A 26,889-nucleotide genomic window follows, 5' to 3' on the forward strand; every position below is an offset into this window, starting at 1 on the left:
TCTCCTCTCCCCACTCTCTCTCTCCTCTCTCTCTCTCTCCCCGCTTTCTCTCTCCCCCCTCCCCTCTCTCTCCCCTCATTCTCTCTCTCTCTTCTCTCTCCCCTCTTTCTCTCTCCCTCCTCTCTCTCTATCTCTCTCCCCCTTTCTCTCTCTCCTCTCTCTCTCCCCCCTCTCTCTCTATCTCTCCCCCTCTCTCTCCCTCTCCCTCCTCTCCCCCCCCCTCTCTGAGTGTGCCCTGTGATGATTTTTGTGATTTTTTTTTTTTAACAAAAGATCAAAAGGTTAAACAGTAAAGACAATTTTCCACAACCTTCTATGCTCACATTTACCAAGGGCGCCAATATTAGTGGAGGGCACTGTAGCTTAAAGTGTATGGTTTATAAAGGAAAATGACATGTGTGTCATGATGACACATACTTATATAGACACACACATTTAGATACATAGACATATAGAAAACAAGGTTTTCAGGGTTATACAGTATGACTTAATTGGGGCAGTTTAGACTAGCTACTGACATGCTTTGGTGAGATGGGAGAAAAACAGAGACCCCAGAGGAAACCCTCATTCGCATGGGAAGAACATGTGAAACTCCAGTACTAACCCAAGCTCGTGCTGAAAAAAAATGTAATGTGTGTCTATGTGTGTATTCTCATGAGTGTGCAGACTGGACAAGCACAAACATATAAATAAAGAGAGCTGAAAAAATCACTGGAGAATTTCAGTTAGTGTTGAACACATAACAGGCGAATGTTACTGCATAATATAATATACCATGTATGACACCGGTATGCATTCAGAGTTGAGGTTGTTTCAGCTTTGCATGCATGTCCAGTATAATATGGATTTCTTGATTTGAATTAAACTGTAGGAGCATCTGTGGCTTCTTCTGTTGTCTAACATTTTTTAAAATTTGGGTGGGGGGGGGGTTGTGATGGTTTTAGGTAAGTCAGGAGATTTATGTGAACACCCACAGGTCTTTATATATTGACATTATGATGAAAGATCTTCAGCAAACAGGACGATCTAATCTAACCCAAACAGTTAGCAACGAGTTTCCATTCGCAGAGAACATGCAGTGGGATTGACTTTTAGATTGTAATGCAGACTGACAGGCAGGGGTTTGCTCTGATAGTGTGGGCTGATTGGATTGCAGCGACAGTGAGAAGGCTCAGGTGAGAAGCACACAAGCTGACTAGAGGTAATGACTCCAGCTAAGGACGGGGCAGCATGGGCAGTGGGAGCAGCAGCAACAATGACACGGTCGCGGGAAGCAGGTGAGTAAATCCACATGCTTTTACCTGAGAAAAATCAAGCCTTGTGCAAAACACTGCTATATTATTTATAGCAGTATTATAGCAATAATACCTACAATAATACAATAACAGCTACAAAGATTGTAGAGTGTATGAGTGAATCTGAGCCTTTCGGCAGGAGGCCTTTATCTGCTTATGAGTAAGCTGGTTGAAATGTGGAATAAATCTGGAATACGTCTCACCTTACTTGAGTTTGATCTGACCTTTTTTCTTTTTTCTCTTTTAATAAACTGAAAGTTACACCCTTAATCTCACGAGTAAGGAGTGGTGATTGCTTGAATGATTCATGATTAAAAGGATGTTTATAGCCTTCAGTAGGTCTCACAAGTGAGCTGAATGATTAGTATAGTTTAAAAAAAAAAAGTGGGTACTTGTGTAGAAATGTATGATCACCTACACTATACATTTGGACTTTTAAAAAAAAAAAAAAAAAATTAAAATGGCTGCTCGTCCACAATTACACAATTGCAATGCTGAAGTTGAACACAAGAGGGCGCTTTTGTAGCATAAGTAAATTCAGGAAGTTTGCATGGATAAGGGAAACTGATTAATCAGTATGGAGTTAGACTACATGCTCAACTCTAAGAGAACCCGCTGTCCTGCACATTTTAATGTTTTAGTGCTCTGATTTAGCATTGCAACTAATGCGACTTGCACACAACAGTTAAATGATTTGCATTGATTTTGGACAATGCACTCACTCTAATGCATATCATAGAGGTTTGATGCATGCTATGAGTCACAATCTAGGTATTTTAAATGTTGCATGAAACAAAATTGATGAGTGCAGTGGAAAGCGTTAAGCACTGGTGCACATGATGCTGATGAGCTCCTGACATGTGCACGGAAGAATATCTTCAAGCTATGCATTTATAATAATAGTTGAGAACACTGAACTAATGTGCACAGCATCTCCTGCCGGACGCATGCTCTGCTCGTGCACGTCAACGTGCCCAGTTCTCGTCTTCTGATTGGCTATCCTGAAGAACCCTACTTCCTTCATTTTTGCGTCACATATCCTTCCGATAAAATGATGATGATTATTTATTTATTTTTTTAAAGAAATATAGTCGTTCAACGTTTTGTGTACCACGTTTAATAAAATGATACCGCTCTACAAATTAACGCGTAGTTGAATTGTATTAGTTATTTTTAATAGGTTTAAAACTGTAGACGTTACTACAGGGACCTATCCGCCCAGTTTGCGTAAGGAATACATCCGCGTAGTCTGGCGTTAAAGTAGTGCCGGTCAATTTATCAGATCACCTTGAGGACGCTGATGCTCGTGCGGCGTTTTGAAGCGCATCACTTGAACTGGAAGGTTATTTTTGGGGAAGGTAAGCTCTATTAGCACAAAGACTTTTACCATTACAATCTAATAAACCTATATGTATCTCCTGAAGTTATGTCAACTTGACTAATAAATGAACTAGCAAGCGTTTTGAAGAAATGGATGTAACGTTATTCGGATTTAGCGAGCATGCTGTGTTGGCAGAAGCCCAAATGGCTGTGTTAAATAAATAGTGAACTACTTAAGAGTGTACAAGCAGGTATCTGTAATACTCCACGAAGTGCGCTTGTATAGGAACTACGGGGATATTTGTGATTCAGCCCGTGATGCTACATTTCTGTAGGTTTAAAAGGCTAGCTGTACAATAGCTGGCAAATTTTTAAAGGTTTTTTTTTGTTTTTTATTAATTAAGTCGAACAGTTGTCAAGCTGAAATATTCACCCAGTTAGCTAGTGACTTTAAAATAAAGGCTAACCAGCTGGAATTAGGATACTATATCCAGGCTACGTGCTAGCATAAACTGACTAGCCAGAGTGCGCATGCGCATTATGAATGATGTGTCTGTCGTATTGCGCAGCTTCTTTTATTAATATTATTATTATTTAGTTTTCAGCATGTTAAGGTCATATTACTCATATGACCTTAATGCGGTCGGTGGGTAAATATTGCACTGCTTTTCTTTGGCTCGAGTCCCATAAGCCTGCTCCCTACTTAGGAGGAAAATGTGACGCAGAGTGAACGTGACTTTGAACACATCCGCAGCAATGCTGTGCAACAGGCAGGAAAAAAAGCTGTGTGTATCCGCATAAAAACATCCCAGAGATTAAAAGATAAACTCTTAAACACTAAATACACCAGAGACTGCTTTTTAAGGAGCTAAAGATCATGTTGTTGTCATCTTAAGGAAGATGTACCTGTTCTAATACACCTAATGATGTTTTGAACCGCATTGATTAGATGAGAAATCTAAGCATCTAAAATATATACACACAATATAAACTTTTTTTTTTAATAATAAATTATTTGGGATGATGAACTCTCCTTTTTTCATTTGAGGAATAAAACCATGGCTTTGTATATCTGAAACGATCTGATGCCACTCCTGTACTGACATCTTTATGGTGACTTTATTTTTTATATTCATTCCTTTTAAATGTGCGTTTTATTTATTTAATTTACACCCCCATTTTCTTCCAATTTGGTCACTTGCCAATTCCCGCCCACCAGCCAGCTCTGCCTTCAGTCAATGGCAGAAGGTAAGTCCAACACGTGCTTCCTCAGAGACACGTGAAGCCCGAGCGACTACCTCTTTTTCAAACTGTTGCCCAGAGGAAAGTTTTGCCTGGCCTCTTTTGCATATGTGAGCTCATTGACTATTAGTTTCACTCTGAATGAAAGAGGATAGTGACGCACTTCCTCCACCTGTAGACCAGGTTTGCTCTCTTGGCTCTCGGCCACAGCATCGTCTGGGTTGGCGCTCACGATCTTCTGACGACGACGCGAATGCTTTTCGGGAGCCCCTGCAGAGAAACGCATCGGTTCCTTCCCTAATGATGTGGTTTCTTGGGGTTAAATGCACACAAGATTAACCGTCAAGACTGAAGTGTATGCAGCGACACAGCTTCCTGTATGCTTCATTCTTCTTCCAACATGTGTGTACAGGTGGTGAAAGAGTACAAGAAAACCTGATGCATCTGTTATTATTATTATTATTATTATTATTATTATTATTAATAATAATAATAATAATAATAATAATATCATCTACCATCTCATATTGTTCTGGTTACCAGAGACGTCACTCTGTGAATCCTTGCCGTGTCAAATTCATCAATCATGTCCTGCCTCTCATTTGTGTATGGTTTTTGCCTTTTCTTAAGCATTAGTACTCCAAGCTGCTGTAGCTGTTTAAGGCAAAACATCGGTGTAATGATGGCTGTCAAGGTTTGTCTCGGGTTTATGTGTAAGGACTGTTTCGTATCAGTCGCTATACGGCAAAACTGTTGACTCTGATCAGATATATAATGCAGCAATCACTAATAGTTAGATGATAGGCTTTTGAAAAAGTGATTCTTCTCCCATTCTCTGAGCATAGAAATGAAACTTATCCTATCATATCTTATCTTATCTTTTATGCCTGTCGTGTTAAATACTTGGGAGCATAAAAGTTGAACCCTCAGGCCAGGATAAAAGGTATTGACACTACAACAGAGTTATGTGCCTGTTGGCAGGAAAGGTTGGATTCGGTAACCAAGCTCTTCTGGCTCTTTGCAACAAGAAGGGGGAAGCAGAAGTTTGTGTGGCACTCGGACAGTCAGCCAGACTTCATTTGCGAGCATTACTGCTTTCAGAAACATTTGCAAGAACAACTCATGTTCACAGTAAACACGTTAGGAATTAATTAATTTGAGGAATTAATGTCCTTTATAGCGAGGACAGGAAGAATGAGTCGTTTCTTGCGGAAATGTGCCGTGTATTTCTGCAGTGAGTCAAATCACATCTCCTGAAGCCACGCCAAAGAGCAGAGTGTTAATCATCAGGTTAAAACAGAGAACGCGTTGGCAGATCCTGAATAATTACAGGCTCGTGGTGAGGTGAGGGAAATTCCAGTCCACAGAGATAATTTAAGGATCCTTGATGAATGTTGGGGGAGGAAAAACACTATATGAAAAATAGATTTTTTTTTTTTTTTTTTTTTTTTGTAAATGGTCTGCCCTTATATAGTGCTTTTTAACCTTGGCGGTTCTACAAAGCACTTTACACTGTCTCATTCACACACTCCCACACCAGTGGTGGTAGAGCTGCCATGCAAAACGCTAGCCTGCCAACAGGAGCAACAAAGTGTCTTGCCCAAGGACACTTTGGCATGTGGAGTCATGTGGGTCGGGACTCGAACCCCCAACATCCCCTGATTCGATTAGTGGACGACGCACTCTACCACCAGAGCCACAGCCGCCCACTGTGTTATATTGATGATTTGTGTAAAACCCTGTTGGGATTGGATTCACCGATGTCATTATGATTTGTTTTTGGAAGGAGACGTTTGAAAAGAGTGTACGCTTCCTAAAGTTGCAAGCAAAAAGTGCAGAACCTCCTTTTCCCACAGAGCATCATGGAATTTTTACCTGGTGTGTCGGTTCAAATGAGGGTGTCGTTTATATTAACACGCAGTTCATGAGCAGGACGCACAGGAAGTCCTCTTGCGATGACGTGTCTATATGTCCACTCTAATGTAGAATGTCCCTTTGCTATTTTAGTGCCCGAGTCCGTAACCTGATCTGGTTGCGGTGGTCTTGCTCGGCTAATACCAAACCCGTTAACCTCTCCATTGACTCATGTTGGTCCAGAGCTTTAGGAAAGGCCTGATTGACTTAAGTAGTTCATCCGTTCTTAAGAGAAGAGGATTTCATGTTCAAGTCTTTGCAGAGCATGCAGAACCCGGGTTCATTCGGTTCAAACTCCCAGGCTACAGTGCTCTGGGTAGGGAAACTCCTCCACCAAAACCCGAACCATTCGGGAAGATTCTGCTGTCTAGGTGTGTCTGTAGCTCACTGAAAAACCGGGTGCTCTACAGGTACGTGGATTTATATTGACTTGACGAATCGAGGTCATTTTCACGCCCTTGTTGGTCTAGTGAGTAGCCAAGGTTGTTAAGGCATGGTGGAAGGAGACTAGATAAGGGCTTGAATGTGGAAGGTTATTGGAATAGTGTCTGAGTAGGTGTGTAAGCGGGTTAGTAGACATGCTGTAAAGTTCTGATAGGGTATGGCAGGTTTTTAAATAAATAAATCTCACATGATCGTGGCTGCCGGGTAATTCAGTAGTCATAGCCATATGCTGTTCACGTGCCACTCGGTGGTTTCTTAGCCTTGGTTTCCAGGAGACGTGCTCACTTCAGTGGTTTCAGGGTGGCAGACATGTCCACCATTTTTTTTTGTTTTGCAAATCAAACAACCGCACAGATGTAGAGCTGCTTTATTACCCTGCATGCTGCAAGTATGCATCACAACAGCCATCTTGTGGGATCCAACATGGGGGGAGAAAAAATGACAGGAGCGAGCAGTTTTTAAGTTCATGTGAACAGGAGTTGGCAGTCAGATGTGAAACTCCCAGGACGAAGAAAGGCCACGTTCTGTTCTCGGGTTAAATAAAAACAAACAAGGACATGTTGTGGTCAGGAGAAGGAAAGAGGAGATGGGGGGGGGGAGGGGCGTTCATGTGCACTGATCTGGTGCTCCATGTTTCATCTGCACTCTGTGGAAACTGCTCATAAGCATCATTTGTAATCTGATAAAAAATAATAATGCATTGGTATATGTTGATGTATTTAGTAGGTGGGTGGGGGTGGTTCTATAACGTGTATATTTTGTGCTACGTTTACAATGTCGAGCTGTTTCAGTCCACGAGCTGTGCTCCCAGATTATAACTAGGGATCGAGCCACTTTTAGTGCAAGCTGACAACCACAACTAGTTTCTGCTTCATCATCCTCGAAACTGATGTGACTAAGACACTATCTTATTGGCTGGTGCGCGTATTCGTTACCGTTCTGTTAACAGCTGAAATCTGGTGAACGTTTTCAAACAGACGACGGCATTAACACTGACGTAACCAAAGCGCTTGTACTCGAGTGTAGTCTTTAACAGCCAAAGTTGCCAGCGTTATGCAATGTTGGAAATAGCCGAGCGCTTCACTTGTGGCTAATTTGCATTCGAAGAGCTGCTGCAAGGCCACTTGAACTCTGACGCTGGTAATCTGATCTAATAAGGACTCGTGTGTTCAGTCAGACTGGCACAAAGTATTTGCGTTTTATATTTCTTTATTCCAACTGCAGAATGATTTTGGATGCATGCCTGCAACAGTCTGACATTGCATGGTGTGTGTAATCCAAAATTAATGTATGCTGATGCAAAAATGTGTTTGCAACAGGTGGCTATGGGATGAGCAGGTTGTGTGTCCAGACAAGGCTTTTGCAGTATATAACAATTTTATTGTCTGCATGATCTTACACTGCGAGGATGTCCAGTGATGTTTTCTTCAGTTATATACCATATAAATTGATAGGCCATTATATGTGCACGCTCACCATCCACTTTAATAGGAACACCTATACGAAGGCTCATTTATACAGTTATCCTTCTTCAGTCATGTTGCAGCATCAAACCTCAGAATGGGTGGAAAGAATGTGACTTTAACCATGGTATGGTTGTTGGTTTTTGCTTTGGTTTGCGTATTTCAGAAACTAAAGTTTACACAGAATGGTGTGAAAAGGGGGGAAAAAAACCCCATCCTGTGAGTGGAGGGTCTGCAGGCTGGAACACCTCACTGATGAGAGAGATCGGAGAAGAATGACCAGCCTGGTCTGAGCTGACAGGAAGTCTGTAGTAACTCAAATAATCACTCTTTACAACCATGGTGAGCAGAAAAGCATCTCGGAACACACCACAGTCTTATCATTCTGTGTAACTTGGCAAGAGCCGGCTACTTGGATGGGGATTGCTTTTTGTGGAGAGTGCTTGGACCCCACGGATCACTGTTCCAGCTATACGTGTGGTGTTTGTTTTTGTTTTTAAATTGTTTCTGATCAGTGTGTATGCAAAGATTCTGATTGTTAAAGTAATCCGATTCAAAGGTTTATAGGATTGTATTCTTCTTCTATTTACTGGATTATTAAACAGATTACGCACCTTGTTTGATCGGATAGAAATTGGCTTATTCCCTTTTAGGTAAATATCTATCTAAACCTGTCTCTCAGTATTCTGGTGATTCTGTCCACAGCAAGGGGGGGTTGATTTTCATCCCTGTCTGTATCTGTGGTTGGTCACGTAGTCTGTACGTGTGTTGAGATGTGAGATTCCTCACGTACAGCAGCTTACTGGCTCAGTCCCATCTCATCACGGTGGTCTGAGCTGCAGTGGAATAAACTGCGGATAACCACCGACTGTTTGCGATGAGTCAGAATGTTCTGGTAGTCAGACTGCAAGTAGAATAGTAAATGAGGCCTTTCTTGTAATAAATTGAGCTTTAATAGGTAAATCTGTGGGTGGGCAGACTCATGACAGGGCTGTCTTCAAACCCATCATGCTCTCGTTACATGGGACATTTTGTCGGCCATGTGACGTTCTACAAATTAGTTGTCTACGACTATATTGGCCGGGGGGGATTTTAACCGTTTGCTTAAAACTCCACCTGTCAGCTGTAATATTACACCCTCCCCTATGCTCCTTAAACCTAAAATAGTGGCGTGTGTGGCGTTCTTTTTTGTTTGTTTGTTTTTTTTTTAAATAAAGCTACCAGCTCTGGATGAAGAAAATCGTTTATTTCTAAATGGAAAAATCTCAATCGGAAAAATCAATATTGCCCAAGTGTAATTTAAGCCTTTTATTTACTATTATAAGTGACCTGTTGTATCAATTGTCTCTCTGATCACTAAAGAGATCAGAAGAGTGTAAGGTGTTACCTCATTGTAGTGTGTATGTTTTATCTAGGTCAAGTCATGCATTGTGGAAACAAATCTGGTATTCACGTGCAATATATTCGTTTTTGTGTACCTGGAGACATGACCGTGTAGGGTTATACTAGAGCTAATCTCCTGTTCTTCTGTTGGACTGGATTAGCTCGCAACATGATTGCATCCACGGGAAAGGTTTTCTGGTTTTATTGCTGTTCGAGTATTCTCACTGCTCTCCTTTCCATCAGTCCAGTACCATGTATCGTATGACAGGCTGAAAGGACTTGCTCTTCACCACTCGTCGTCTCCTTGTGCAACACTGGACTCCTCAAAAGACAAAGACACACACTGTAGCACTGTAGGCAGGCATGGAAATTTCCAGCAAGTTTGGACGGACGCTTCGATCTCTGAAGTACAGGGCACGACGTTCATGCTCATGCCCTGGACGTTTGTGTTGAGCGTGCTTTGTCTCATCCCATAGCAGTTATGCTACCATAAAGCTGTTTGGTTCTGTAAAGTGCCGTTTTCATTCGATTTGCTTGTTTAAACACTTCAGTTGGTCCATGTGTTTTAAATAAACTGAGCGAAATACAGTAGAGGGAAATATAAAAAAGCTTATAAAACTCCTCCTGCTATTTAAACACTTCACAGACTGAAAAGGAACGACTCCGATAACGTCTTTTGTATGCGAGGAGGGAAGACCACAGTTCTGAAATGCTAGCTGTATTCTTCATGCTTTTTGTTAAGGGCCAGAGACATTATCAGGAGAATATAAAGACTGTAGCTACATAACGTCTCCCATCGCAGGGATTTAAATACTCTTTTATTTTCCATAGTCATCATGGGAGTGAAAATGTTTAGTCAGTGTACCCTGTCTCTTAACCTCTACTGTAGGATATTGGCTTGCCCTATTGATTTTGTTCTATTAATAGCCATGTTGGTGCAGGAGATATGCCACTGAGGTATAATTATATCATCCTCCAAGCAAAAGCCTGTCTCTTGAGTAGAACATGGCAATGTCTAAGAACTAATACTCTGAGGTTTGGCAGAATAATACTAATAATTTTTGGTTGCGTTGCAAACATGGAAATGTGTGATACTTCCTGTCTCTCTAAACTGGCACCTTTTTTTAATATTTCAAAAAAAAAAAGATTGCTCCACATCTTCCGGCAGTTACTAAAGCACAACGGGTTTTCTGTAAGTGATGGTAGAATGTAGAGCGCATTACATGAGGGTTTGCACGTACAAGTTTAAATTTTGCAATTCTGCAGCAAGATGACGAAATGTAAAGGTCTTGTAAGAGTTGTGAGACTGAGAATGAGGGATTGTAATTAATTACAATGAAAGGATTTTAATTACCATTTTGGGTGTAGTGAAAATGCAAGTACACGTTGTTGAAAGGTTTATCAAGATTTAAGCATCAAATATTTATTAAAACTTACTTGAGCCATTATACTCTCAACTTTGTAATCTGAGTGAAGTGTTCTACTTTTGGGAATTTTACATGACGATTGATTTCATACAGTAGATGCATCACATGAAGTTAAAAAGCTGTGTGTTATACAGGGTGAATTTGATGTGATTGGTTGATCCCATCTAGAGGTCAGCCGATTAATCGGCACTGATAACCGATTGCCGGAGCTGTCTGTTATCTGCAAAAATCCACACGATTGGTTTTTCCCGGTTGCGTCTGTTGTGGGTGCGGCTGAGAAGGGTCCGCTGTAATTGCACGGTACGAGAGCGGCCTCTAGAGGTGACATCGCTGACAAATTTTGTTATTTTAAGTGTTTTTCATTCATTTTGGAGATATGAATTTTTATTGAGTCTTACACATCCAAACAATCTTTAATTTACTTTATTCATAGTTGATACATATTAATATTTAATTTTAAAAAGGTATAGTACATGTTCATGGTACAGTCAGTACTGTTTATTTTTGTAATAAAGTTCAGTGATATTTTACTTTGTGTATCGTTTTCATTCAGTATCAGTTGATTAATATGTACCGCCCAAATTAGTTATTGATATCGGTCGACCTCTAATACTTCTAATCTCTAAAACTGAGGAGGAGGAAACAATAGATGGTTGTTTTAGCAGAAATTTACTTGCTTTTCTGAATTGTTTTGCTGCTTTGCGTACATGCAGCATTTTCTGGGTTTGATTCTTAGTAAATGCAAGACATAAAGGAATACATTTAATAAAGACCTGTCTCAAACGAGGCGCTGTTTAAGTACAAGGTATTTTGGTAATAAGCTGCAGGGCTGCGTTTATCAACAGGTCACAATTTAATTGTTGGGGTCGCTGCCAGCTGGCAAACAAGCCTCGCTGTTGGAATTAAAAAATCAAATTGCCAGCTTTTGAATGTCCTCTGTATAAAACATTGGGAAAATGAGAGATTTCTTGATTAATTCCATTTCCCCATGCCTGAAACACAATGGAACTAAATGATGGCTCCTTTCGCGTTTCTAAAAACGCATGAAGCTGTATACTGACTGTACATGTAGTCTAAATTAGGCATGGAGAATAGAATTTTAATCCGAATTTCTAACGTTTCTTGTGTAGCAGTTTGGCTGAAATTCACCCTAGTTCAACTAATGTCCGAATTAAATGAATAATGCCAGTTCAGTGCTCAGTGAACAAGACGAATCTGTGTGATCTGCGGTCTTTGATTTCATGTGTCTGTTCTCAAAAATAATATATTTACTGCATACAATTATATCTCTAGTCCTGTTGCATATTTACAATTTATGGGTATTAGAGATTTGTAGAGGCTATATTATTATCCGCATGTTGCTCACTGAATCACCTTTGGACCAAACCTCATTCTTGTTGTCGTGTATCTCTATATCTCTATGTATTTATCTCAAGGACATCACCAGGCAACTCTGCTCTCACCATGTCACACACCAAGATTCCAGACTTGGGCTCTGCCTTCATCCAGACTCAGCAGCTGAACGCCGCCATGGCCGACACCTTCCTGGAGCACATGTGCCTGCTAGACATCGACTCCGAGCCCACCACTGCCCGTAACACCGGCATCATCTGCACCATCGGTCTGTTGTCTTGCACTACCCACATCACTGTTTTGTTTTTTTTTGTTTTTTTTTTTTATTCATGTTGCACATTTATTGGAGGGTTTTAAATGCTCAATCTTGATTTGTCAACAGGTGTTGATAAAATTTTTTGTAACGCCAGCTTGAATAGTAGTGCTAGCTGTTTCCATAACAGAATTTTTTGTATTTTTTGTAAATTCCTTATATTAAAAAAAAACTATAGGCTAATGGAGATCAGCTACATAGAAGTATATCAAGTTGATGCTCTGACATTGGGTTCTGTGCTTTTTATATATGAGGTATATGTATGTGTTGTTGCAGGGCCAGCCTCCCGCTCAGTGGACATGCTGAAAGAGATGATCAAGTCAGGAATGAACATTGCTCGCATGAACTTCTCCCACGGTTCGCACGAGGTTCGGGCTTCTCTTTCGACCTTGGTTCTGATTTCCCCTTATCATCTGCGTGATGCCACAGAATTTTCTAGTACTTAGACGGCGACTGAAACAGCTCTACTGTGCTTGGGCTCAAAGGTCGTAGACGGCCACGGTGTCATTCACGTGATCGTGATAGATGTCAAGGTCATGGTGGCTTCTATACTTGAGAGTGCTGCTACTATAAATAACTCATCAGGCTCGCTGAGCCAAGCCTTATCTCAGTCAAACAAAAACCTGCACTGTTTATGTGTAAAGAGTGAGGCTGTCCTATAGTGGTGGTCTCAACAAGCTTTTTCTGTCCAGAACTAGTCAAATCTCGCGCTTTTAAAAACAACTAGAAATTGATGCGGTCCGTTTTCTTCAGTTGGACTTGCGATGTCAGTTGACACAGTTAATATCTTATTTCACTTAATTTAGTGTCTGCTGAAATGATTTCCTCTCCAGATATTCTGTAGCTTTCCTACAGCTAAACATACTTCCTATCTGAAAATGGCAGAATAGCTGTCGGCGTGGCACAAAAGTACGTGATGCTGAGATCGTCTTGACCATCGTGTCAGATTCAAACTCCTCTCTGGCACTAATGGATCTAATTCAGGTTCACCTTCTTTTGATGATGATGGTGATCTCATAGATCAAAAGCCCTGTCCTGACATCTGGATAGCATTTTTGTTGTCCTATCGCATCACTAAGTGACGTCAAGCACGGTTTACACGACATCCAATCAGGTGGCGGGTTGGGGAGCGAAAAACAATCATGAAGGACAAAACGCCAGTGGAAAATACAGTGCTGTGAAAAAGTATTTGCCTGATTTCCTCTGTTTTTGTGTGCATCTCATACTAAATTGTTTCAGAAATTTAAAACAAAATCTAAGATAAAATGCAGGCAATTTTAGTAAACACACACTTTTTTTTTTTTTGCATATATATATATATATATGTGTGTGTGTGTGTGTGTGTGTGTGTAAAAAAAATTATATATAATTTTTTTTTTAAATGATTATTTAATGAAGCAATAAAAGTTATCCAATACCCACTGGGCCTGTGTGAAAATGTATTTGCCCCTATAGTTATTAATTCCCCAAATCTATGAACTTGCATTAATAAATGGGGTTCAGCTGGACTAGACACAACCAGGCCTGATTACTGCAAACCCTGTTCAATCAAATCAACACTTAAATATAACTTTTTCCAACAGTATGAATTTGGTTAAAAGCCATGCTCCCAAATCTAGTGGAAAGCCTTTTCTGGAAGAATCTTTTAATAGCGTATTAGATGTATAGTATTTTGCTGTGCTAAGCTATTGGTGTATACATCTTATAATATATTAAAACAACCAGATGATGTTTATGATTCTGCATCAATTGGAGCTTTTCCTGCTGAACTCGCACAGATATCTCTGATAACTGAACTGCTTATAGAACAGAATAAAAATGTATTTTCAAAACCAATATTGCAGCATATTTAGCAGTTCTGATGCTTGACTGTGTACCCAGTTTTCCTTCTCTAAAATATAGTCTGTACTAGTTTATGCTCATTATTTATCAGTTTGGTGTTGTCCGTTGTAGACTCAGTGTTATGATGTAGTTAAGGGGTGTGTGTGTGTGTGTGTGTGTGTGTGTGTGTGTGTTATAGTATCACCGTGAGACCATAAATAATGTTCGTGAGGCTTGTGAGAGCTTTGAACCTGGCAGCATCCACTACCGACCTGTAGCCATCGCCCTGGATACCAAGGGCCCAGAGATCAGAACTGGACTCATCAAAGGGGTGCGTGCATTACACTTTGCTTTACAGAAAGCTAGATGGGGGGCTGTTATGCTCATTGCTAATTTATTATGAATAATAGTAAAGTTCTCTTCTCTCTTTGCATGTTTGTGACAGAGTGGCACCGCTGAGGTGGAGCTGAAGAAGGGTAACCAGATCAAGGTGGTAATAGATGATGCCTACATGGAGAACTGTGGTGAGGACATCCTTTGGTTGGACTACAAGAACATCACTAAGGTGGTAGAGGTGGGCAGCAAGGTCTACATCGACGATGGGCTCATTTCTCTCCAAGTCCTAGAGATTGGTGAGCATATTTAAAATCCTAAGATAAATAAAATGGTGGACAATAAGGAGTACATGAGTATATAAAGGAACAGCCACACCTTTATGATCTCTATGGTTTGTCAGCGTTGCAGAATTTGGTCTTAATTCCTCTAACTCCTTTCTAACCAGGCTCGGACTACCTGGTGTGTGAGATTGAGAACGGCGGTATGCTGGGAAGCAAGAAGGGAGTCAACCTGCCCGGGGCAGCCGTGGATCTGCCCGCCGTGTCTGAGAAGGACATTAACGACCTGCAATTTGGCGTGGATATGGGAGTCGACATGGTCTTCGCCTCATTCATCCGCAAAGCAGCTGATGTCCATGAGGTCAGGAAGGTGCTGGGAGAGAAGGGCAAGAACATCAAGATCATCAGCAAGCTGGAGAACCATGAAGGAGTTCGTAGGTGAGTGATAAAAGGGTGGTCACAGGCGCCATCCATAGGGCTTGACCGATCGATCGGTTTCACCGCTTAATCAGCACCAGTTGCTGGAACTATCGGTTATCTGCAAAAATCCACAACGATAGCTTTTTTTTGTTTGTTTGGGCTTTTTTTTTTTGTTTGTTTTTCCTCCAGCGGCTATGAAGGGTCTGCTGTCCTCATACAGTATGAGAGTGACCTCTAGAGGCAAGATAAAAACTATCGCTGACAAATTTTGTTCTGTTATTTGAAGTGTTATTTATTTTTATTTTTTTATTTCATTTTGTATCTCTCTCTATTTTTGTTATTTGGAGTTTTGCACATCCAAACTGAACCAAAATGTATCTTTTTATTTACTTGAATATTTATTAGTAGTTAAATAGATAAGTATTAAACATTATTTCACTTGAAATACAATATGCTTTCATGGTACAGTCAGTACTGTTTATTTTTTGTAATAAAGTTCAGCAGTATTTTACTTTTGAGTCTTATTTCTTCATTCGCCGTCAATTTTAAAAACGGTTGATTTTAATCGGTTATCGGCAGGTACCGCCCAACTTGGTTATCAGTATCGGTAAAATCCACTATCGGTTGACCTCTAGTCTTGTACTAGATAGTTATCCATAAATAAATCGTGCTTGCTTGCAGGTTTGATGAGATAATGGAGGCCAGTGATGGCATCATGGTTGCCCGTGGTGACCTGGGTATCGAGATCCCCACAGAGAAGGTCTTCCTCGCCCAGAAGATGATGATTGGACGCTGCAATAGAGCTGGCAAGCCAATCACTTGTGCCACACAGGTTAGAGTTTAATTGTTTTCAATTTTTGTCACCTAAAGCGCGCGCGTGTGTGTGTGTGTGTGTGTGTGTGTGTGTGTGTGTTTCAGAGCTATTCAGGTCCTGTGTATCTTGTTTCATCTGTGCGGTCAAGATGTTTTTCTTTCTTTCTTAACTTAAACATAACATGAATCATTTTATAACCTTTTCTCCCCCATCTTTTGTTTCCAGATGTTGGAGAGCATGATCAAAAAGCCCCGTCCCACACGTGCCGAGGGCAGCGACGTGGCTAACGCTGTTCTGGATGGAGCCGACTGCATCATGTTGAGTGGAGAGACGGCAAAGGGAGACTACCCTCTGGAAGCAGTGCGCACACAGCACATGGTATATGCGCCCCCTACTGACGCACTTCACTAAACAAAAGCACTTTTTTTAAATTATATATTTTTATTAATATTGTTTACATTTTGATTTTTATTGACATGATATTCATTGTTACAGTAGGGTCAGAATCCAAAGAAAGCTTAAGAACCATACTGGCAGCTGATAAATGATTTTGGGTTATGAGTAGCAGAATGGCTTTACTATCTTCGCTCCTAACATTGTTGCACGCTGCCAGAATTCCTTTGGCGTGTTCAGCATTTTCTGCTTTCTATTGTTTGCTCAGTGCCGCGCACTCTCAGAATGCTGAGTCACCCACGCAGTCCAAAGGGAGCGTGATGCGCATGCCGAGCCTTCGTAAGCCTCGAACACCCTTCCAACTGGCCGTATAATCAGGCTTACAGCATTATTAACGTTAATCTCCAACACCGTTGTGTTATTTGGGATCGTTTTAAAAGCATGGCCGTTTAAATGTTTCTCATGGTGTTTGTCTTCTACATTCTAGGCTTCTATATTTCTTTTCTTCTCCCCCCTGCCCCTCTTTTCCTAACTTTGCTTGAATGTATTTAAAGGTGTAGTGCAACCAAAATTATACCAGAAGTGAGCAGTAGTCCTTGGGGTTGATGAGCTTTTTAATTTATTTGCTCTTTAGCACTGTTTTGGTCAAACTATACCTTTTAAAGCTCTAGTCATGAACAGTGGACTTAACCCTGTGTTTGCTTCTCATTAAAAGACTTCTAACTGGCTGCTCTCTTTCTGCAAGACGTGCATGTTGCACCTCCATTCAGCAAAAATAACCCAATAATATATTTATTTTTTGTATTATTTTTTTTAAGTTCTGAATCTCAATCAGCTTTGCTTATGTTTGTGGTCCACTATGATTTTAGATTTTAGTAAGGAATTTACCAAAATCTGATTGATTTATAAACCATGATTGTCGTGAAAATAATTCTTGCATGACTGACTAAAGCTACGTGAATCTGGGATAAATTTTAACGTAGCCATTTTTTTTTGTTTTTCTCCTCCTGACTCTTATACCGTCTGTGATCTGTATTCTGTAATCTAACACTCGCACTAATTCTTTCCTTTTGTGTCTTCTTTGCTACATTCTCTCTTGTTGTACGTCTCCCTTTGCTTTTCTTCTTTGCCTGCCCTGTCTGTTTCTTTGTCTCCACTCATCTGTGTTTGCTACCTGCTTGTTATTTCTCTCTCTACCCTTTTCCTCAATGCCTCTGCCTCATGTGCTTGCTGCACGGTCGAGTCAGATCGCTCGTGAGGCCGAGGCGGCCATGTTCCATCGGCAGGTGTTCGAGGACCTGCGCCGCTGCACAGCCTACTCTACTGAGCCAGCTGAGGCCATCGCCATTGGCGCCGTGGAGGCTTCATTTAAAATCCTCGCCTCCGCTTTCATAGTGCTCACTGGCTCCGGCAGGTAGGCAGGAGGTTCAGATCTGAAGCGAAACCACAGCCAGGAAGTATAGAGCAGGGACAGACGAGGGAGCACGAGCGAGGTGGGGAGAGGGAGAGACGCAAATGTTACAGCGGTTTTCAAATTATTAGTTGGCTGGTTTGCCGAAAGCCATGATGTTTCTTAAAAGGAAAAAAAGCTAGTGTAAACATTTCGCCCGTCTCTCTCGCTCTCTTTCTCACTCGAGCGGTGCGAGTGCTATTGGTGGCGTGACTGATTTCATTATAACCCCTTCCCTTTCCCACTCCACCTCCCTCCACTGGGTGGCACTGTCTCCTTTCCCTCACACACACTCAGATTGCCAGAGAGGCAGAAGCAGCCATGTTCCACCGCCAGCTGTTTGAGGAGCTGAGGCGCTCCACGAAACTAAGCCACGACCCCTCAGAGGCCGTAGCCATCGGGGCCGTTGAAGCCTCCTTCAAATGCTGTGCCAGTGCTATAATTGTTCTCACCAAGACCGGCAGGTAAGAGGTGACGGCTAGGGCAAGAAGGGAGGAAGCAGGTGCCGTGAAGCCTAAGTATTCTGTCTGCTCATATTACACTGGCTGGGTAGCTGTTTTTTAATTTTGTTAATTAATTAATCTTTGGAATGAAAAGCTTAAAGCAAAAACTAGTGCAGTCAGTTGCATAGGAATACTGCACAATGTTGATTTGTATATTTATTTTTTCCCCTCTTTGTGACTTACCATTAGAAAAACAAAATGAAAATACTAAACAAGAACCATAAACGGTATTTAATCGTCCTGAGAGCGGAGCAGAAAGTGAGGGAGCCTGCACGAGTTGAGCATGCTTGAGATTGGGGGAAGAGGGGAATTAATCTGTATTATTCATGTCAATAGGCTTATCTAACATTTCATCAGGACGATAAAATCATTATATCGCACAAGCCTATCGCAAATCACTTCTCCGTTATGTATTTGAAACGATACGATGGTTAAAGCTTTAGAAACACTTTGCACCTTTTAAAGCTTAGTGTATGTCGGTGGTTTTAAGGAATACACCAAAGTCAGGTGATGGTCCAAGTATTTAAAAAATCAGGCTCCTGGAATATGTTGTAGAGATTCACTTTGTTCTAGTGACGGAAATACATCCTTAGTAAAGCAGGTTTACCACCTGCATGTCCAGGTAATCTAGTCGAGTGTTTCTGCTACCCAGGACCGGGACTGTGTTAGTCATGCGTGTGTTGGCTCTCTGTGAAATGTATAGAAGGCTTCAGGGGGAAATTATACATTCACTAGACAATTATTAATCTTTCTTCCTTTGTCCTACCCTTGAATGTCTGAGTAATAAACTATGGCTGTGAATAGGGCTGGGCAGTATGGCAATATTCATGTCACAATGTGCTTTTCTGAGTATTACAAATTGTAGTTTTTTTTGTTTTGTTTTGTTTTTTAATATATATATATATATATATATATATATATATATATATATATATATATATATATATATATATATATATAAATAAATAAACTTTCTGACAATGTCAAGTGATTCGATGGTTTTGCCGTATTGCCCAACTCTGGCTGGAAAATGGAGGAGTACACAGTACTGTTTAGACTAGGAGGATTTCTGCTTTGTGTCAACAAACGTTTTATGAAAGTTCATTCACTTGCCCTAGGTAGGTGTGCGTGTACACTGACAGTAGTTCAGGCTATAAATTAAACCACAGGTTTTTAAACTTTTTTCATTCACCATTACATTATTACTGATGGGCACCACTGTCACTTACATCATAGCCGTCATAGTATTTTCTGTTCATTCCCAGGTCTGCTCATCTGCTTTCCCGCTACCGCCCCCGAGCCCCCATCATTGCAGTGACACGTAACGGGCAGACTGCTCGCCAGGCACATTTGTACCGTGGTATCTTCCCCGTGTTCTACAACAAACCTGCTCACGACGTCTGGGCCGAGGACGTCGATCTCCGAGTCAACTTTGCCATGGATGTCGGTAAGAGGACACTAGAAGACTCTTTGGCTATTTGAAGCCCCTCTTCATTGTTCGATGCACCAAAAGTCTTTTGGTGACTGATTCAACTCCTTAGGATTAATACTAGCTGCACTGAAGAGAGAAAAATTCCTCGGATCAGTCGTATGGGCCGGTTTTTGTTTGTCCCCAGATTCTATTCGTACAATGATGTTTTACCTCCTGCGAGGCGTTCAGTGGCACTCGTCTTGGTTTATAGAAGAAGAAATAAATGCTTTATTCGGGACCAAGACCCGAACGAGGAAACATTTTTGGAAAAGAAGTCACCGATTTATTCATGCACATGTGTATCTACGGGCCCAATATTAGTCTCGCTAAAAAGTAGTCACGGATTTAGCTTTCCTGCGGCTTTAGCAGTCAAATCAGAAGCCGGTCATTCGAATAAGAAGCTCTTAACATTTCCAATCTCTTCAGTGACTGACTTTGTTGTGCAACGAAGCATTTGAGAAATCCAGGTTATTCACATCTAGAGGAATTGGAGAAATGATCCTTTAATGAGTAAACCAGAGGCGACTGGGGCAAGGAAAAACTCCCTGAATCGATATGAAGAAACCTTGAGAGGAACCAGACTCGAGAGCTTCCTTCCTGTTTGAACTATAAGTTTGAAGACTGTTTCATTGCTGGGTTTTTTCCTCGCCCTCCCTCTCTAACCTTTTTCCACTGTGTGTTATTTAGGCAAGGCTCGAGGATTCTTCACGCCCGGCGACGTCGTCATCGTGCTTACCGGCTGGCGTCCAGGCTCCGGTTACACCAACACCATGCGCGTGGTGCCAGTGCAGTAGATATCCCATCCTCTTCATTTCAGCCATTCTAACCTTTCTCCTGCTCCTTTATCATTCAAGCACTTCTAGCAGACTGGAATTAGCGTTAGCAAGGTCGGTCCCTCGGCTGGGCTTTACCTGTAAAGGGCCAGTTTTGACAACGTCTTGTCTAATCCCAGTCACACATTCTTGTTTATTATCTGCTATTTTTTTCGTTCACAAACGGCAATGTATTTATTCCTTACCCGAGTTAGGCGGCTGTCCGTCAGAGCGCTGAGTAATGGAGGTCAGACCTACTGTACTCCTCATGCAATCAGTATTCTTCTAGAACATTCCTATTGACCGTAGAAACAACAGTGATGTGCTGAAACAAAAAAGGGTACACTAGCAGCTCTGGCTTCTCAATTTTCCTTCAACATGACCAAGCGCACAGGAATGTATTTGCAAGTGTGGTTTTGTCTCTGTGTTAATCTGTTTGGAATTTTTTTTTTTCTTTTTTTTCCCCATGCACTGCACTCCAACAGCTACTGTATGCAATGTTGCATCCTGTATTATACTTGATAGAGATTTTTGGGTGTTGGGGAAACCAGCGCCTCATAATAAAAAATAAATAAATAAATATAAATATATATAATTTCTCCTAATCTGAGAAACATTGTCAGATGCTGTTATTAGTGTTATTCTGTTCATTTAGTTGTGCTTCAAAAAGAATTAAAAAGGAGAGAAACGATAGTTAGCAACGATTCCATCACGCTTCTTCCTCGTCTCTCCTCTCGCGTGTGCGTTTCAAACTCGCGACGACTATGTGCAGGTCTCGTATCCACTCCCTTCTCTGACTGACACTAGGATTTCAACTATATGTATTGTGTGATCTCAACCTTACTCTGTTGTATTGTCAGACTGGAGCAATTGATTAAAGAGAAGAGCACCTGTCATGACTCTGGTCTTCTTACACTTCAATTATGTTCTTTTAATATTTAAACACATTCATATGGTCAAGTATTAAAATGCAGCATAAGACTCTGGACTGTGTGTTGTATGATATGTGGCAACTTAGAAGAAACGTATAGTTCTGAAAATCGTAACTACATGTCGGGATGCATGAAACCACCCGAACATCCCAAGTGTTTTGCTATTTTTAAATAAGGAATCAATTTTTATGAAAAATAAGCAAAAGGCACACACGTCTATGTTGTATTTTATTGATGTGATGTAAACTGGTGGCACGCCACTAGAATGAAGAGTATGAAGGTTACTGGTGGTCTTGGCTGTACACCACTCCGACTTGCTTCCTGCATTCATCCATTATCTCAGCCAGCAGAGCTGAGTCAGCGTGTGACATCCGGGAACTCTCCTTCAGTCCTGTGGGGGAGAAAAGAAAATGTATCCAGAATAAAGGAAAGGCCACATTTGGGTTACTCCTATACACTCGCATGTGTACCACTACTGGTTTTAAGTCCATGTTCTAAAAACTTAAAATATTCAGAAATGAGAGAATCTAAAGTGAATTATTTTACTCAAAGGCTTAACCCGTGAGCTTTTCTAGGCTTGTGGTCACATGTACGTGTTTTATAACTGATATTCCCACTGCTTGTGTATTTTATCTAAAGCTTTAGCTGTTGTAGCCTTAAATAATGTCCCACTAGGACATGAAGGTGCATACTGGTATTATTACATATGCAAATCAAGTCTTCTGTCCTTATTTAACTGATTCTGTATGTTTTTTTTTAGTTTGTTTTTATTTAAGATGGTGACTAAATTGATATGACTCCAGGTATTATAAACAACTATATATAAAATATACACTGATCAGCCATAACATTAAATCCACTGACAGGTGAAGTGAGAAACATTTGATTATATGATTACAATGGCACCTGTCAGGGGGTGGGGATATACAATATTGGGGAGCAAGTGAACAATCAGTTCTCGAAGTCGATGTGTTGGAAGTAGGCAAAATGGGCAAGTGTAAGGATCTGAGTGACGGTGACTCAAATTGTGATTGCCAGATGACCATGTCAGAGCATCTCCAAAACAGCAGGTCTTGTGGGGTGTTCCCGGTATGCAGTGATTGGTACCCAAGTTACGACCTGCGGTCATCTGCGGAATTGCATGCCGTATATTGTTTGCCTTTTTCCTGTTCCCTCGTCCGCTCTGTCTTCCGTGTGTGTGCTGTACAGGATTTCCGGTGACCCATGAGGAATGGGAGAAGATGATTGGCTGATGCGACAGCGTGTCCCTATAAAAGGGCCACGTTACCGCTAGTCAGGTTGCTCATTCCAGCGTTATCTTTGTGGTGTGCAGAGCTCCATGGATTTCTCCTGACGTCGGCAGATCGGATTTTAGTTGCCTAACAAACGCTTGTTTGATTGTTATTCCTGGTTCTGGTAAAAGATGTTTGGAGTGTGCAGGTGACTTGCCATTTATTGTGAATGATTGATTGTGCTAGGAAGTTAGGGAAGTTCTTTTGTCTTTTTATTTCTATTATGTTGGGTTAAATTTAGTGTGTGTGTGTGTGTATGTATGTATGTATGTATATATATATATATATATATATATATATATATATATATATATATATATATATATAAATATAAATATATATTCCTAGCTGCGGTTTTGTTATTTTGGCCGTTGGCCACTCTGAAGTCAAGGCCCCAGTAACCATTACCTGTTCAATAAATACAATGGTTATATTTATAGTGTCTGTCTTGGATCTGGCGACGGGAGCTGAAATCCATTCCTAAAAACACCAAAACCCTTACTGCAATCTCGACCCCTAGATGAGACCGTAATAACCTACCAACAGCGGTCCAAGGGCGCCCAAGGCTCGTTGATGCACGTGGGGAGCGAAGGCTAGCCTGTCTGGTCCATCTTCCGATCCTACAGAAGAGCTACTGTAGCACAAACTGCTGAAAAAGTTAATGCTGGTTATGATGGAAAGGTGTTAGGACACGGTGCAGTGCAGCTTGTCGCGTATGGGGCTGCGTAGCCGAGGACCGGATAGCGGAAAGCCCCTACAAATGGGTACGTGAGAATCAGAACTGCACCATGGAGCAACGGAAGAAAGTGGCCTGGTCTGATGAATCAAGTTCTCTTTTACATCACGTGGATGGCCGGGTGCGTTTGCGTCACTTACCTGGGGAACAGATGGCACCAGGATGCACTATGGGAAGAAGGCAATCCAGCAGAGGAGGTGTGATGCTCTGGGTAATGTTCTGCTGGGAAATCTTGAGTCCTGGCATTCATGTGAATGTTACTTTGACACGTACCACCTACCTAAACATTGTTGCAGACCAAGTACACCCCTTCATGGTAACGGTATTCCCTAATGGCAGTGTTCTCTTTCAGCAGGAGAATGCTCCCTGCAACACTGCAAAATTGTTCAGGAATGATTTGAGGAACGTGGTCCTCTTAATTGGGAGAGAGAGATGGTGTTAAATGTGATGTTCGCACTACCATTTAACGATGCTCTTTGTGCTGCGATGCGTTTGGAAAACTTTAGAATAAACAGCCAGTTAGGAGTCAAAAGAGTTGAGTCGCTAGTAAATTGATCCGATTGCTCTGATCTGACGAAGTTTTTATTGCTAAATTAAATTCTGTCCCTCGCGATGTGGCCTTGAAGAGAGCGCCATCTGGTGTTTGGTTTATGACACGAAGTTTGCCATTTATTGTGTGGCTGTAATGTGTATATTACATCACGCATCAGAATTTATACATGTTAGTGACGCCACATAATCTTGTAATCATCTGGATCTTAAAAGCACACCCCGATGACATTTTCATATTTGTACATCAACATCAGGACATCATCCTCACCTTTCAGGAGACACTGTCTCACTTCCTCAGCCTCGTACCTCATACCAGTGCTGTTTATGAAGTTGAGAGGCAGGTACGGTTCAGGAACCGGGTAGTGAGTCTCTTTCCCATTTACAATCAGTGATGTAGGAGACCACATATGAGCAGGGACCTGTTTAAAAACATGACCAGAATCTGAGCAGAGCCATTCAGCTGAGTGTAGCAATGTGGTTTGGGCCTGCATAGTTAACGTTAGCAAAGCCACAGCCATCTCGTGCACTTACCCTGATAGTTCCTTTAGTCCCAAAGATGACGGCTTCGTTTGGAAGATCCACAGCTATTGTGCACGTGCACACTGCTAATCTATCCTGAGAGAACTTCAGTGTGACCACCATGCTCTCGTCCACTCCTGCATTGCACATCAGACAGTCCGAAGAGAAAGAGATGCTGTACTCGGTCTGTCAGGGATTTATTTATTTTACTATTTTCTTATTGGTTTCTGTTTCCTTCAAAAGTTTTTAAACTTTGGTTAGAACTCCTTCCAGCACCTACCTGTGTCCAGACAGACTCCAGTAGCCTGGATGCTCTCGGGTTTCTCCCCACCGTACACCATGAGGACAAACTGCAGGCAGTAAATGCCAATATCGATCAGCGCGCCTCCTCCCAGCTCCTTCTCCACAGAGCGAGGGGTGTTCTTCAGGGATGCCCCGAAGTCCGCTCTCACCAGCTTCACCTCCCCTACCGCTTCCTGTGCAAGCAGCCTAGAGATCTCCAATGAGACAGGAAAGAAGCGTGTCCACACAGCCTGGACAGGACGAGAGAGGTGAGCAAAGTTGTACATCTGTGACGCTTAGGCATGTGGATAAACACTTGAGGATTAGAATCGATAAAAATCCACCTAGCCAGCATGTCTACAAGTGAAAATCCTTGTCACGTTACAATAAAAACCGGTGTACAATACACACGGTGTACACCTGCTTACTTCCATCAAGAAGACGTTATTGGTCTTTGCCGTGGCCACCAGCTCCTTCACCTCTTTCAGATTCATGGCTAGAGGTTTCTCACACAGAACGTTCTTCTTCGCATTGAGGAAGATGATGCCTAATGGGTGATGATGGGGATGGATGGTGCCCACATACACCACATCTACAAATGAAGATCAAGTCAGCTGGTATGATTTACAGCAATGTAGCGCTTCCCCTGTACATCAAACACTCATAAGTTATACAAGCAAAGACTGCAACCGAACAAATATTAAGACTAAATGGTACGTAGGCCTGCTGCAGAGCCTTGCATATATTTTCAACCCCTTTGACAAACTTTGACATTTTGTAGTGAAACTGACAGACTTAACTGTGATTACACACCATCGAGCTACACAAAATAGCGCACACTATTGATGTGGATGGGAGAAAATGAATTGCCTTTACTTATCTTATAATGTTACCAAGATTAAAACCAATATTTGGGAATGACTGCACAAGAAATTAAGATTTTTTCCTCTTTTGCCAAGTGTATGTGCTGCATGCTCACTGAAAGTCCAGCAAATGGCTTATCAAACTGAAGGAAGTTCATAAGTTCAAATCCCAGCACCGAAAAGCTGACACTGCTGGGCCCTTGAGCAACGCCTTTAACCTTCAACTGCTCAGATGTATAAATGAGACATATATGTAAGTTGCCCTGGATACGGGCGTCTACCGCATGCCGTAAATGCAACTTTACTGCAGTGGTGGCTTGGCGGTTAAGGCTCTGGGTTACTGATCAGAAGGGCGGGGGTTCAAGCCCCAGCGCTGCCAAACTGCCCCTGTTGGCCCCTTGAGCAAGGCCCTTAACCCTCTCTGCTCCAGGGGACGCTGTATCATGGCTGACCCTGCAATCTAACCCCAACTTCCTGACAGGCTGGGGCATGTGAAAAAAAATAATTTCACTGTGTTCTACTGTATATGTGACCAATAAAGACTCGTTATCGTTCACTGAGGTCAATCTGCGTCCTGCTTCAAAAAGTGAGTTTGATGCCCATCCCAATCCCACACCTCATTAAATAGTTTGTAATACTCATTAAATAAATGAATTATTAAAAAGGATTATCCACCTCATTAGATTTATTTATTTTATTTTTTTCTTCAGACTGGCCTGAACCGGTTTATTATTCCAATTGAGGTGTAAACTGAGGACCAACTGAGCAATCAGTCAGATTATTAAACAATTATATTGTATAAGCGCACTATTAATGTATACACTTATTGACTGTACTAGAAATAATCACTATATGACCTTATTTAGGAGGACCATTCTGAGTCCACCAGTGTTGTATGATAAACTCTATAAGGACTCGTACTGGACCAGGTGGGTAATAAACTCAGTACCTATCTCGGGATCTTTGGCCAGTTCCTCATAGCTGCTGTGCACTTTAGGGATGCGGTGTTTCTGGGCGAACTCTTCTGCTCGCTTTAAGTTACGCGCTGCCACAGCAAGCACCTGAAATTCATTACCGTTCAAGTCATTAATATGACCGGGAAACATGAACAGGAAACAGGAAATGGTGTGTTGACAAGTGTGTGTTTACATTTCTTTTGTTTTTTTTTTACAACATGCACAAGTTCGGGACAGATCTGTCTAATCAGCCCACTTTGCGCACTCATTTACTGCATTCAGAGTGAAACCAGTCTGACTTGGAG

General features: G+C 41.5%; 2 protein-coding genes across 4 annotated transcripts in view; one reads left to right on the forward strand and one right to left on the reverse strand.

Annotated features, from left to right (window-relative positions):
- Nucleotides 1-2,545: 2,545 nt before the first annotated feature.
- On the forward strand, nucleotides 2,546-21,346 carry pkma (pyruvate kinase M1/2a). 3 transcript variants are annotated; one of them, XM_053622593.1, is made up of 11 exons: nucleotides 2,546-2,653; nucleotides 11,925-12,109; nucleotides 12,431-12,522; nucleotides 14,175-14,306; nucleotides 14,421-14,607; nucleotides 14,757-15,027; nucleotides 15,691-15,841; nucleotides 16,049-16,201; nucleotides 17,464-17,630; nucleotides 19,435-19,616; nucleotides 20,328-21,346. In XM_053622593.1, the coding sequence occupies exons 2-11, from the start codon at nucleotides 11,953-11,955 to the stop codon at nucleotides 20,432-20,434; spliced, it is 1,599 nt and encodes a 532-aa protein (XP_053478568.1). In that variant the 5' UTR covers nucleotides 2,546-2,653; nucleotides 11,925-11,952; the 3' UTR covers nucleotides 20,435-21,346. The 3 variants fall into 3 exon arrangements, with proteins under 3 accessions (XP_053478568.1, XP_053478567.1, XP_053478569.1); XM_053622592.1 differs by lacking the exon at nucleotides 17,464-17,630 and adding an exon at nucleotides 17,964-18,130; XM_053622594.1 differs by lacking the exons at nucleotides 19,435-19,616; nucleotides 20,328-21,346 and having other exon boundaries at nucleotides 17,464-17,634.
- Nucleotides 21,347-21,634: 288 nt separating this feature from the next.
- dhdh.2 (dihydrodiol dehydrogenase, tandem duplicate 2) overlaps nucleotides 21,635-26,889 on the reverse strand; it is a 5,407-nt gene continuing 152 nt past the window's right edge. Inside the window, exons 2-7 of the mRNA XM_053622595.1 lie at nucleotides 26,578-26,689; nucleotides 25,194-25,357; nucleotides 24,764-25,016; nucleotides 24,496-24,620; nucleotides 24,233-24,383; nucleotides 21,635-21,775 (exon numbers count right to left, since the gene is read on the reverse strand). Coding sequence (XP_053478570.1) covers nucleotides 21,666-21,775; nucleotides 24,233-24,383; nucleotides 24,496-24,620; nucleotides 24,764-25,016; nucleotides 25,194-25,357; nucleotides 26,578-26,689 — 915 coding nt within the window. The 3' untranslated portion in view covers nucleotides 21,635-21,665. The remainder of the gene's footprint in view (nucleotides 21,776-24,232; nucleotides 24,384-24,495; nucleotides 24,621-24,763; nucleotides 25,017-25,193; nucleotides 25,358-26,577; nucleotides 26,690-26,889) is intronic.

Source organism: Ictalurus furcatus, chromosome 4 (genome assembly GCF_023375685.1).
Source record: "Ictalurus furcatus strain D&B chromosome 4, Billie_1.0, whole genome shotgun sequence".
NCBI lineage: Eukaryota > Metazoa > Chordata > Actinopteri > Siluriformes > Ictaluridae > Ictalurus > Ictalurus furcatus.